General features: G+C 43.6%; 1 protein-coding gene across 1 annotated transcript in view; it reads right to left on the bottom strand.

The window, feature by feature from the left end:
* Positions 1-320: 320 nt before the first annotated feature.
* The window catches only part of VIPR2 (vasoactive intestinal peptide receptor 2), a 46,721-nt gene continuing 32,734 nt past the window's right edge, over positions 321-14,307 (bottom strand). Inside the window, exons 5-13 of the mRNA XM_035129544.3 lie at positions 13,320-13,414; positions 12,789-12,930; positions 10,065-10,212; positions 8,289-8,349; positions 6,717-6,786; positions 3,317-3,408; positions 3,081-3,210; positions 2,942-2,983; positions 321-1,944 (exon numbers count right to left, since the gene is read on the bottom strand). Coding sequence (XP_034985435.1) covers positions 1,771-1,944; positions 2,942-2,983; positions 3,081-3,210; positions 3,317-3,408; positions 6,717-6,786; positions 8,289-8,349; positions 10,065-10,212; positions 12,789-12,930; positions 13,320-13,414 — 954 coding nt within the window. The 3' untranslated portion in view covers positions 321-1,770. The remainder of the gene's footprint in view (positions 1,945-2,941; positions 2,984-3,080; positions 3,211-3,316; positions 3,409-6,716; positions 6,787-8,288; positions 8,350-10,064; positions 10,213-12,788; positions 12,931-13,319; positions 13,415-14,307) is intronic.

Below are 14,307 nucleotides of genomic sequence, written 5' to 3'. Positions count from 1 at the left end.
GCCTTCTTAGTCAATAGAGTAGCTAATTCCCAAGATGGCAAAGAGTTTTATAGCCCAGCTAAAAAAAATAGCCACATTGAGGACAGAGGCTACGTGTGAAGAAACAGGCTCTACCCACTTCTAGCTCTAGGTTGCCTAGAGGGGAATGTGTTCCTTCAACTAGTAAGGTTCCTTGCCCATGGTTTATAAGGTTTATCACGTACCTCTATACAGTATTTCTTCTGTCTCAGTGTGGTTCACCGTTTCCCCTTTGTCAAGTTCCAATCTCTGTCTCAAGACTCATTGCACAACCTTGAGCCAAATCATTGGCTCCCAACCACAGTTCCCATTTGTATAATGGTAATAATAGTAACCGACATCACTGGTTTGTTGAGAGAGCATATGCAATAATGATGGCAAAACCATTTGCAAATTAAAAGTGCAAATCAAAGTGCAAAAGATAACAATCAATACTCAGGGCACAGCCAAACTGTAGGTAACAGAGGGAAAATATGCCAGTGTGTGATAAAAGCAAGGATGCTCTATTAATCAAAATTAATGCAAGCTGAATTCTGCAGTTTGTGTGTGTGCGTCCTACAAAAATCTTAATTCTTTTCTTCTGCTAGTCATGGCAAAGGTCTGTGTATGACATCTTACCCAAGCCTCCACCCACTTAGGCTTCTTAGAGTTCACCAGATTTAAAAGTGCCATTAGACTTTGAAGATTACCTTCTGGGCTATATTTTGCAGCAGCTGCTCATCAGTTCTAGGGTGGTGTCTACAAGCCCCCATGTCTTTACCCGATGTGGCTTGGCGAAAAGGGACTAGTGAGCCAAATGAGTTGGTCTGGGGGGCCCCATTAGGTCCATGAGCCAAAGGTTCCCCATCCTTGAACCAAAGCCTAGTAACATTTTCTTCTGAAACTATGGACCCAGGCTGAGGTCTAGCCTGCCAATGTGGGTTGGTATCACAATCTATGTAACAGAGCTGGTCCTAAGTCTGGCGATGTTTGGCATCATGTAAATGGGGGAGTGTTTGCTGAAAGAATGTGGACAAGCAACCAATATGTTTAGTGGGCATCTGGGAGAATGATTCAGAGGCCAGGGTGATGAATTGAAAGTAACTGGCAGGAGCTTCAGCACAGACAAAAGGAAGTTCTTCAGACCTCACCTAATTTATCTATGAAACTCATTATCAAGTGTGGCAATGGCCAGCGTCTTAAATGACCTTAAAGAGGATTAGATACATTTGTGAAATTTTAGGCTATCAATGGCTGCAGTTCATGATGTCTATATATGGCATCCCAGTTTAGGGGAAGTGCATCTCCAAAATTTTCAAGTTTTAGAGGGCAACCATGGTAGCAGACTCTTGCCTTCATGTCTTGCCTTCATGTCATTTTGGAGATATCTGGCTGAACGCTGTTGGGGGAAAGAATGCTAAGCTAGAGGGACATTGGTCTGAGGGAGCACAACTTTTCTTTTTCTTAATCCAGTAAATCCCAATTATTTTCAGCCTGGAATTGGCAGGGGTCAGGGTGATAACTAATAAAAATGCATCAAAACACACCACTTCCTATGGTCCAAGGACACAAATCCTACAGCTGAAAACAAGTTCTAAGGCTAAACTCAAAGGATACCATGGACCTGCACTGGGCCATTCCCACATTTTGACATGTAGACAAAAACAGGGTAAAAACTCTACAGACACTATAAAATGTTATCACGCTGACTGAGCTGTACAATGTCAGCGATATGCCCTATGGTCTTTAGTCTTTTGCAGGCACCCACGTGGCTTATATCACTGTGGTTTCCGTTTGGAGAGAAAACTGAGTCGCTGAATTACGATGCAACTGGGAGATGCTTTCTGAGCCGTTCCGAGAAATAGAAGAGCTGTGAAGTCTGTAATCTCGGCCCATTCTTTGGTTCAAACACCAACTCCGCCATCTTCTTTTCAGTTCGCCTTGTACCTAAATGTAAACAGAGCACATCAGCATGCAGAGTATTAGCCCTGTGTTCACATTCATAAGAAGCGTACATCAATTTGGGGGTGGAGGTGGGGGCTCGAAAATGTCAACAATGCTTTCTTTCTTTTCAACACGATGCTTTAACACGCAGCAAGGTTGTATAATAATTCCTTTTCGGGAAGATATTTCAGATATACAACACTGAGAGCGGATACCTCTGAACCAGAGACAGCAGAGCTGCCAAGAATCCCTGGTCAGAGGTGAATCCAAATTTGCACCCACCCCTACCCATCCAAATGTTCTCCAGGGTCCCTTCTCTATCTGGGCAACACCTGGCAAGCTTACCTGTTAGACATGGTGGGTGGCAGTGGAGTTGCCATATTAATTACCCCAAATGCCCCTGGTGCAGCATTGCTCCAGGGCACTGTGGGAAATGAAGGCTGCACCATCTTTTAAAAGCACTATGATAACATTTTAAATAGTCATTGCTCCCCCCACCCATCCAAGAATTACAGGAGCTTCCATTTGTTAAGGGTGGTGAGGGTTGTTAGGAGACCCCCTATTACGCTCACAATTCCTGAAGTTTCCTGTAAAGATGGGCTGGTAATCGTAGCCTAACAACTCTCAGCGCACTTAAGAAACTGCAACTTAACAAACTACACTTCCCAGGATTCTTTGGGAAAGACATGGCTGCTTAAAGTGGTATCGTAATGTTTTGAATGTGTGGCGTGAACGTGGCTTAAAATGGCACCTCCCCTATCGTAGGAAACATTACCTTGGGGGTTCAGCTGCCTGATCTGGGAGGGAGGGTAGAGGACCTATATTAGCAGAGAAGTGGGGTCCTGCTGGGGTGCCATGAACTGTTCAGTGGTGCTGGGTGCTAACACCAGCCCTGGGTCCCTCACAAAGGCTCTAAAGCCCAAGGAGAATGCTGTGTGCTACACCTGTAAGCTACAGCCCTTCCGTAGTTATTACCACAAGAGACTAAATAAAAACTTACTTCACTGTTCAGAAAGCAATATAGGACTGCAACAACCAGGCCCTGTAAATGGGAAATATTAATAAGTTAAACATAATGATAAACTATTTCAGTAATGAACAATGTCAGTTAAAAACAACAACACTGGGATATATCTTACCTGAAAAGATCCCAGACATAACTCGAAAATGATCTGATAGTTATTAGAAATACGAATTGGAAAGACAGCAAATAGCATGTAGTGAACTCCAAACAGTGGTATGAGCAGCAATGTCGATTTTGCAAGTCTCCTAAAAAAGATACCAACACATGAAAAAGTAAGCATGAATCAGAGCTTAACAGACATCCCCTATATTTCTGTTTCCCCAACAGGGGCTTCTGGCGAGTCTCACTTACTTATACTGGGACTGGTCATTGCCTCCAACATCTGGCGATCTCAGCTTTTGCAGTAGAATTCTTATAATGCTGATGAAAAGTATAAAATTCACCTAGAAGACAGCATGCACACACACCAGTAAATCCACACACCTCTCCCTGGCAGTAAAAGTTCAATAAGAGTAAACTGAATAATTCACAATTTATAGTCCTTTCATGATACCCTACTTTAAAAGGTGCATGAGGAAGCTGCTTCACTCTAATAGCAGGGCTGGACCTGATTAAAAATTCTGGCCGATGGGCAGTAAACTTTGCAGCTGAGCAACAATTTGAATATGAACCTCTCCAGTCTGACACTCTAAGCCATGGGTAGGCAAACAAAGGCCCGGGGGCCGGATCCGGCCCAAACGCCTTCTAAAACCAGCCCGCAGACTGTCCGGGAATCAGCGTGGTTTTACAAGAGTAGAATGTGTCTTTTTATTTAAAATGAATCTCTGGGTTATTTGTGAGGCATAGGAATTCATTCATTTTTTCCCTTCAAAATATAGTCCGCCCCCCCCCCCAAGGTTTGAGGGACAGTGGACCGGCCCCCTGCTGAAAAAGTTTGCTGACCCCTGCTCTAAGCCCTACACAACACTAAGATTAGCATAAGCCACATGAGGGGGCTGTAGCTGAAAGGCAGGATAGGACACAGAGCATAGTGCTGATAATGTCAAAGTTGAGTCCCATTGCCATACGGGCTACCTGCATATCCCTGCATTGCAGGACTTTGGATTAAATGACCCTCAGGGTCCCTTTCAACTATACAAATCTAGGACTCTATGATTCTAGGACTTTGATAGGCAGGTCATTTGTAACCGCAGGACTGCAAAAAGTCCTAAGTAGTTCTCAGTTCAGATTTTCGCTAGTCTAAAACAGCACCTTCACCAAAGGAGAGTATAAGGCAGCCTTCTGCAATCTGGTGCTTGCCAGATGTTTAGCTTCCGTCATATCTGACCATTGGCTATGGAGGCAGGGGCTGATGGGAGCTGTAGTCAAAAACTTCTGGAGAGCACCAGGGTGGGGGAAGAGCAGCATAAGGACAGAGAATCGGAGACTCATAGAATTGCAGAGTTGGAATCCTCACCTGCTTGAGTCTTTGCCTCAAATTCTTTGGCTTGTTAGAATTTCACTGTGCCAAGTACTGAACAGTGTGGTTGGTACAGGACATCTCAAATTTAAAAGATTGAGAAGAGGAACACGGCACGGAATGCCCAAAGCTTGCCAAGAAGGATTCTTCCATGGCCAAAATATTACCGGGAGATGTTTCTAACACGCTAACGGCGAGAGCCCTTAGTGGCTGCAGAAACGAATAGCTCGGTTTGGCAGTGTTACCAAAGGGCAAGGTACAGCCAAAGTCGGTCACCACCCAATGAAAAGTAACAGGGAGACTGAATTATAATTTAATTGTATCCTATAGACCAGGGATGTCCAACAGGTAGATCGTGATCTACCAGTAGATCACTGGATATCTGTGGCAGATCACCGGTAGATCACCAGCTCCCCCCAAAGAAGCTAAAAAACTTTGGCTCCCCTAAAAAAAGCTCAACATCTTTGCCCTGCACCCCTAAAAACGGGGCTTTCCTCCCTAAAAAAAGCTCAGTGTCACTTTCCTCAAAAAGGGGGTAGATTTTTTTAACTCTGTGAGTAGATCGCAGCCTCTTGGAAGTTGGCCACCCCTGCTATAGACGTTAAGCCAGAAGTGAGATATTTTTGTCTCACAAATGGATGGAGGCCTAACTTCAGCTGAAAGCAGGTGTGTGTGTGTGTGTGTGTGTGTGTGTGTGTGTGTGTGTGTCTCAGAGGCTACAACTGTCCTACCACTTTTGCGTACATTTTGGGGGTGCAGGTGGGGAATTTCAAGGGCTGGAAGATCTTGGGAGTTCCAGTAAAAAACAAAGTATATCTGACAAGCCTGACGTCTGTTCACTCCTGTCCTGCCTACTGCAATTTTACTCTGCCTTGCTATTCTGTGAAACGCCTCCGAGACCTCCGGTATATAAATTCAATAAATAATAATAATAATAATACCTATCTTCTCATTATGCTATTGGGGACAAGAAGAGAACTGCCACGACTGATATTGAGTATAATGAATCCATAATTAATTCATGATTAATGTGCCTTTTGCCTGTCACTTATCAAAACGGCTAATTAGAGCTCGGGGTTCACCAAGACCTAATTAGCAAATAAACAAAACAAAACAAAAACCCATCAGTGATTAAGATACAGGGTTTACAGGGTCAGCACAGATGGTTTCTGGACAGCCTTGAATTACAGTGCTTCTAATATATATATATATATATATATATATATATATATATATATATATATATATACATATGTGGGTGGGTGGGTGTATTTGAGGGGGGAATTATTTACAATTTTTTGTAAATTGCTTAGCATACCATTAGAGGGCATTCAGGTGGCGCTGTGGTTAAACCACTGAGCCTAGGGCTTGCTGATCAGAAGGTCAGCGGTTCGAATCCCTGTGACGGGGTAAGCTCCCGTTGCTCGGTCCCAGCTCCTGCCAACCTAGCAGTTCGAAAGCATGTCAAAATGCAAGTAGATAAATAGGAACCGCTACAGCGGGAAGGTAAACGGCGTTTCCATGTGCTGCTCTGGTTTGCCAGAAGCAGCTTTGTCATGCTGGCCACATGACCTGGAAGCTATACGCCGGCTCCCTCGGCCAATAATGCGAGATGAGCGCGCAACACCAGAGTCGGTCACGACGGGACCTAATGGTCAGGGGTCCCTTTACCTTTACCTTTATATTAAAATGCAATGCATTGTGCATGCACACTCGTGCAAACACCCACCCACCCACGAAGATGCCTTCAAATAAAAAATAAAATCCTTTGAAACATGAAATTCATTGATGGGGATTTGAAAAGGTATGGCTTCAGCAGGATGTAATGGGATAAGTGTTGCAAGCATCACCAGCTGGCATAGAAAATGCTTTGGTTCCGGATAGTTAGCCCTATGAAAAGTGATCTTGCAAATGGAGGCTGATTTAGCTACATCTATTTTAACTTTTATAAAGCAGGCAGGGGCTGTTTTGGTCCACAAGGCATTTGAGGACTATGTCTGGCGGTGCTGCTGCTGTTGCATTTCTCACTGTTGTTTTTAGGACTTTGTGGGAATTAAAAACAAAATAAAACATATTTCAATGTGCTAGCAAGAGTTATTTCCGACGGACATGTTATATTAACTGCCTTAATGGATCCTATCATCCTTGAGCTGAAAAGTAGGCTATAAATAAAGTCAATACGTTAAAGGGTGATAGCACACTTTGCTCAGTTCGACACACGCGGACGGAATTACGGAGCTGAAAAGCACAATGCGAAACCGAAGCGTTAACATGCCATTCGAATTTACTTACTAAAATTGAAATTAGGATGGGTAATCTTATAACCCACCAAGGAACGCTGTGATCATTCGTATCCCAGCAACTAATGGGAAGAAGGGAGGGAAAATTTAAAAAAAATTATTAATCCCACTTATACAGTAAATAAATTGAGAAGCTGCACTGAAAATGCCAAGCAAATGGGAAAAGGACAAAACCACCTAAAATTGACTCCCGAGGCAAAAACAGGCACTATTTTCTCTTGCAAAGTCAGTTCTGGAGTCATGGAGCGGTGGGCAGAAGTGAGGCAGCCACAGTAGTAGAGTCCTCAATAACAGGAGAAGCTATAGAAAGCCAGAGAAGTCCACAGGGCCTGGGGGTGGGGGTGGGGGTTTCCTTGCTGGCAGTTTGGGGTTCCCAAGTGTCTGCCCTCTTTAGCCCCTGCAAGAGTCGTGAGGTCGCACCTGCCTGTGCAGCATCTAGCACGATCTAATAGAAGGATGCACTGGCTTGTGCAGTGTTGGGAGACACATGTGAGATTACATGGCTAACGTGTGATGTCACATGGCTCACGTGTGATGTCACACGTGCACACCGGGCCCCTTCAATTTTTGGAGCAAACTGGTGCATGTGATCCACTGTATTAGCAAAGCAAGCAACTTTTATTAAAAGATGAGTTTACCATGTGCTTTGAGTCAGGGGCGTAGGAAGGGGGGGCGGGGGCGGTCCATCCTGGGTGTCATCCTGGGGATGTGTGACAAAATCCCCCTGGGTGGATCGCCACACCGCCCCCTGGGTGCCAATCGTCACGCCACCCCCCTGGGTGCCAATCGTCACGCCACCCCCCGGGCGCTGATGGCCCCCAATGGGCGCCAACAGCCGTGCTGATCACCACGCCGATTGCTTCCATAGGGCACCAATCACCATGTCGATTGCGCTCCTGGGCAGGTCGCCCCCCCCCAGGTGCACGGCATGTGCGCTGCTCTGGGAGCCCGAGATGCTTTGAGTTAGTTCACACAGTGTGCTTCTGAGAAGCCAACAAACAGGGCACGGAGGTGACAGCCCCTCTCTTGATGTTGCTCCTCAAGAACAGAGCAAAAATTCCCCACAGCCGCTGTTACTTTTGGTCACTGAAAGACTTCGCCTCCCATGAAGTTGTTGAATCACCCTTTAAAGCCTTCTAAGCCAAATTAAATATGTGAAGAGGCATTTGACTGAACCACACAGGACTGAACCTGCATGCAAATCCCGCGTTCTGTTGTTGAGTGCAGAACTACATGTCAAGCACTTACGCCTTGTCCAATCTGGTCCCCTCTAAATGAGGGTTGAACTGGAGTCCCCAGCAGTCCCCAGGATCTTTGGGGAAGTCTGCTCTATACAGTAGCAGAGAGCAGCCAATATAAAATATTTTCAAAATTATGAATTCATCACCTGTCCTTCCCCCTCATCCCTGGAGCAGGAATAAGCCTCATGAAATGTTTCATAGACACCTCACCTCACGGAATTCTGACATCCCAAGATTTGGTAATATTGGACATAGTACAATCGCCAAAGAACGCTATTGTCAAAACGTGGGAGCATCAAGTTTGCTTTCCTTTTTAAACTTACCCAGTGTCCTCCAAATAGACTCTAGACACAATCCATGCAATGATGAACACTGTGGGGATTCCTGAGAGTGGAATAAGAAGTGGAGGGAAAGGAGAATAATTAAATAGATCACTTGCGCAGTGCATCAACATTAGAATGCATTACATGCAAAACATATCCCATGGTGCAAGAACTAATTGCTAGGTAGTGTTAGAAATCCTTTCTTAAATTTAGTTAAACGTTTAAAGTAGCTAAACATGTGGCAGAGAAAGGGAGAGACTGCTGCCGCCGCCACATTTGTGGTGTTGAAACAATCAAAAGTGAGGTCTTAGGCTGAGGCCCTTGTCATTCTTGCTACCTAAACCCCATTTAACTGGAAATGCCAGAGACTAAGCTTGGAATAAATGTTTTGTCTGCAGGAAGCCCAACAAGAAGCTACAGCTTCCCCACACTATCTGGCTCCGGAATAGCTATTCACTGTGTATAGTGTTGCAACCTGTCTAATTGTGCTTTTAGTTTATACACTTTACTGTGGCCTCGTCCACACTTCTGCTTTTCCTGTTTCTAGAACGCATCGGTCTGAGCAGTTCCCCACTTGACCCATGCTGTCTATGCACAAGTCCAAGCAGTTCCCCCCTTGCCCTGCTCCTTTCCCAGGGAGAACCCTAAATCCATGCTAAATCAGAGCAAAGGTCAACCCGGAGAAAACCTGAATTGCCTTTTGCTCCAACTGTGCACTAAAGAACAATTTCCTTGGGGGGGGGGGAGCAGCGGGACGAGAGGAAGTGTGGATAAGTCCTGTTATATATATTGCATTTCAGTTGTTGTATTGTTTGAATTCATGTTTTGGGGTGGCTATACAAATTCAGTGAAGGAATGGATAAGCTTGTCTCAGGATTCCCTTCTTCCCAGGAAGGCTGGACCTCTCCTCCAGGGGTTTTAGGCTTTACACTAAACTCATCTTCAAGAGTTCTGGGTCCACCAACACAAAACTCATCTTCAAGAGTTCTGGGTCCACCAACCAAACAATCTGAATACCGTACCGTATGAGACTATGTTTTTTTCTTTAAAAATCATGCCAAAAAGTGGTGGTCATCTTATACATGGGTAGTGCATAGGGTGGACGTTTGATTGGCTGCTGGCGTGGCTGTCAGCGGCTATTGTGTGTGTGTTGTTGGTTGCTGTGTCAATGGGTGGTGTTGATTTGCTGACGCTGCGGCAGTTGGGCGAGCAATTGGCAGCTTCTGCCGGCGATGGGACATACGTGTGTGGGTGAGCAATTTTCGGCAATCCCCCCTAAAAAAAAGCTCAGCAACCCTGGGTAATCTCACCCCCTCTGAAAAAGCTCAACAACTCTGGGAAATTGTTCACAAAAGAACCTCAACAACTCTGTGTCATCTCTCCCTATTTTCTTAAATTCAAATCCCTCAAAATAGGGGGCGTCTTATACATGAGGGCATCTTATCATAGCTGCCAAGTTTTCCCTTTTCTCGCGAGGAAGCCTATTCAGCATAAGGGAAAATCCCTTTAAAAAAGGGATAACTTGGCAGCTATGCATCTTATACATGGAAAAGTATGGTATCTAGGTCAGGCCTGCACAACATGTGACTCCCACCACCCAACAGGGGCTGGGTGCATCTCAATTTTTGCTGCCTGTTGGAAGCACAGAAACAGAGATTGGGGGGAGTCAAGCAGCTGACCAGCCACAGCATATACCTAGGAGCTAAGATACAAAGACCCAGTTTTATACAGTAGGGGCAAAGAGAGAAGAAAATAAGCTTGGGTCAATCTTCTTACCCCATCCAATAAGGAGATATAAGGCGAAGTGTCTGTTAGGAGAGAATATGACCATGAGGATGTGGAGGTAAAGTCCTTCAACTAAGAGCCAATAAAAGTTGGCCATTACACAGTACTGGAAAAATACCAAGCTAGCCTTGCAGCCGACCTGGAAAGTTACAAACCAAGGATGAAACGTTTGGGCAAATAAATTGCTTGAACACAGTAAATGGCTTCCTTTGTTAAAAATCTTTCTTTGATAGATACAAGCTCTGACATGAGGGACTTCCCCTTCCATGAACTTGCCTGTTGGTCGCCTGAAAGGGCCTCTTTCTATTGTTTGGATTCTGGTCAAATTATAACTTTTAGACGTGAATGGAAACAAATGCCAAGTGTTTCTCAAAGCTTGCTTCCCTAGTGAAACATTTGGGATTTGTCTTGTCTCCTAAAAACCATTGTCTCTCTCTCTCACTCTATCTATTTATACCTTGTGTTAGTCCTTCCTCCTAAATATCTTCTTTTTTTATCTTTTTCATTTCAGGGCAAAATATTCCAGGAATAAAAATGCCACCACCGTTGAGGTTAATCTGGGGCAGGGAGGTAATAATCAGGACCGCCAGTTAACCAGAAGTAATTTGGTTTAGGGAAGAGGCTCCTGTCACTTTTTAAAGCTAGTTTATTCTATAGAAGCTGTGCCAAAAGCAAAAATAGCCCTGTGGAATGCATAACTAGGAGGAGCGACTGAAAGCTCTTCCTAGCTCTTATGTAACTAAACTGGGGTCAGCAGAAGCAACTCTTTGCTGCAGATATTACATCACCTGGACAACAACACTGCAGCATATTGATTTATACCAGTTTAACTACAGCGACAAAACTTGCTGCCTTAACATTCCTTCTTGAATTAGCCAGGGACAAAATTAAAAAATGAAATGAAAACATAACCTGTGTCTCCCTTTGTAAATTCATGATCCTGAACCTCTGAAGTGACAAGTGATGTTGACATCTTGGTCAGCGATATGGGGAGCTCTGTGGAAGGTTTATCAGCCAATCGCATTTAATTAAGGCAAAAGAAAATGGTTCAGGAAGGTTCATTCAAGGGATATGCAAAGGTTCGCGCATGTTTCCCACCATTACAAATTTCCTGGTTTTCATGGCTACGTTGAACAAAGTGGAAATATTAATGTAAGGAAAGGTGAAATCCCCCAAGCAAGGAGATCTTCGATTGCGGTTTTGCACAGTGGAGGTCAGATTGTTAGTCCATTTAAATCACAATTTTCTATACTGATTGTCAGCAGCAATCCACCAATCTTTTTCCATAATGTTACATGGGGCCTTTTTTTGCAGGACGGGGCTGCAAATTGACCATGATGCTCTCAGTGTACATAATATGTGCCCTTTTCACTGTATTGTGGCCCCTTATCTTCACCTGTAGTCTAATTCTATGCATGGATACTTGGAAGTCCATCTGTATTTACACCCAGGTAAGTGTATTTAGGATTTAGCTCTTAATTATGTTACATCAACATGTAATCCTATTAATAACTTTTTAAATGAATAGCACTGAAGCAAATGTCACAGTTCATCTTCCACCCGCTGAATACCCTCTCCAATTCTATCACCATTTGTCACTGTGTATTTGTTAGAAATGTTGAATTCAGAAAGTGCTTTGCAATTATTTGACCTTCCAAACCCTGTGAGATAGGTCATTATAATATCAGGGTGTTTTTTTTCAGATGGAGAGCTCAGGCAATGATTTTCCTAAGGCAACAGCCTGAGTATGGTGTTTTGGGGGATGGAAATGGTTTTGTTGCACAACAACACCAGGTCAACTTTAATTACGCAGCCTTGAATTTGCTTGTTTGTGACTGAACCCTATCAAAAAAGAATGACAATTTGGAAGTGCCCCTAGATCCAAATCATGCTGCTTTTGAGCAAACTTCTTTAAGCAATCAATGCCTCTTTCCTTTTGGTCTCACATTACATTACCTCTGACTGGCTTGCTGGAATCCTGCCCTGTTCCTTCACTGGTCAGCCTCACTGTACGTATGGTGTGGATATATGACCCAGATATTTAATTCTGATTAGTTTTCTCCACCAACTCACCTACTATTACCCGTTCATTTCTTCACTTAGGCCGAGGATAGGGAACTTCTGGCTTTGCAGATGTTGTTGGACAACAACTTCCAGCCCTCTTGAGCTTGACTATTGGCCATGGTGGCTGAGGCTGATGGGAGTTGGAATCCAACAACATCTGGAAGGCCACATTTTCCCCACCCTGACAAAGATCCTAACCATTGCGAAGCCCCATCAGCAGAGGTGTTGACTTGCACCCAAGACTGAGGGGGCCCATTGTGTGTCACACACACGTGACATCATGCATGTGTTGCATATGTGTGATGTCATGTGCCCATGACGTCATGTGCAACGTTGCATTGTCAGGAGGAGACTGAGTGTGGAGGTTCCTCCTCTTTCTCTCTCTCGCTCAGGAGGAGTTGACTACTGAAGCCGTGCTGTGCTTGGCTCCACTTTCGGCTTCTTCTGCCCCCTCAACATGAAGGGGGCCCAGCCCCCTCCCAACAGACATTGCAGGGGCCAAAGGTATCTTGGCCCCATAGAGTTGGTGCCCCTCCACACAAGTCTTTATGCAACCTGTCTGCTACCAATATAATGCTATCTTACACGCCCCCCAAAAAACAGCATAGGAAAGATAAAAACGCTTCAAGTTATAGCAATTTATTTTCTTACCCAGGATGGTTGATCCTCTGAGCAGTGAACTGTGTTGGTACCAGAATAGAGGATATCATCTTTGACCAAGACAGAGATTGCTTTTAGAATGAAGGACAGGAACAAATTCAAATGTATATAGTTCCTAGTGCAGTGAAGTTTCCTACACAGGGGGAAAGGATACAAAAACGGAAGGGGAAGTGAATATCATTTTTCTCTTAGCAAAACGAATACCCAGCCTTAAAGAAAAACCTACAAACATCATTTCATAATGAATCAATGACAGAATACATTAATTAAAATGTTTTTAAGGGCAGTTGTTTATGCTGGTTCTGTATTTCATTAGCATCTACAATTGGCCGCTTTGTTTTGACAGCTATTCAAGCATTGCTATGGGTTGTATTCAGACTACGTTAGTCATAATAAACTAGGCCTGCAACCGTAACCATGTCTCATTATATTCAGCGGGGCTTACTCTAGGTAAGTGGAGAGAGGATTGTAGCTTAAAGCATAAACGGCTTACTATGCCATCCCTATTTTAGGTATACTTACCTAAAAAGGCAAAGAATTATACTTCCTGTAGTCAGGGCAATGAGAGATGCACTGTGTCCAAGGGTGTAAATCGCTTTCACCAAAACATAGAAAATCTACAAAGAAACAATTTGCATGCATCGGTCACCGTAAGAGAGCATAAATAAAACATTCACCAAAATTGGATGATTTATAGTAGTGCCAAGGAATTATGCACAGAATAACATTTGCACCTTCCATATGTAGACCCAGCAATACCTCTCCTCTCCAGGGCCTTAGGCATTTAACCTTTATAGTACACATGGGCAACCCTCTCGTTAAAAGAAGTGGCCATTGCCTGCATGGCCTTAACTCTGGAATCATTTTCCTTATCAATACTTGAGAGATCAAACCATAATATTGAATGTAAGGAACTGTATTTTTAATATTTCGTTGGAAGCCACCCAGAGTGGCAGGGGAAACCCAGCCAGTGGGGTATAAATAATAAATTATTATTATTATTTATTATTATTATTATATTGATCTTGTTTGTTGGTGGCAGCATGGCAATCAGTAATTCAGAGATGAAATTCCTTGGAAGAGCTAGAGCTTGACATAAAATTGTTGCATGCTTGGGGGGGGGGTCACAGATTGTATTAGACCCCTGAAAGGCACAAAAACCCTTAATTTTATTTGCATATAGTGATGATGTGCAAGGACACCTGTTGATAGCTGCCTTAGAAATACGGAAAGGATGTAGTGACAGAGATAATGCAGTTGTTTTGTATCTTTTGCACCAAATGAAAATTACTACTTTTTAATTCCCTGGATGTAATGTTTTTGGAAATCGTGTATTGGGTGGCTATTTTTAAATTCTGTTTAATAAAATATATTTAATAACCAAGTGAGTATAGCGAATATAAATCTATGGATGCTTCAATAGAATTGGTGCCTACTGATCTGAAAGCCATTCCCAATTATGTGAGAGTTCATTGCATACATGGCCCAAATTACATTTCTTTCAACCAAA

The sequence above is a fragment of the Zootoca vivipara genome, chromosome 11 (assembly GCF_965207765.1).
Source record: "Zootoca vivipara chromosome 11, rZooViv2.hap1.1, whole genome shotgun sequence".
Taxonomy (NCBI): Eukaryota; Metazoa; Chordata; class Lepidosauria; order Squamata; family Lacertidae; genus Zootoca; species Zootoca vivipara.
This window is presented reverse-complemented; position numbering and strand designations above follow the sequence as displayed.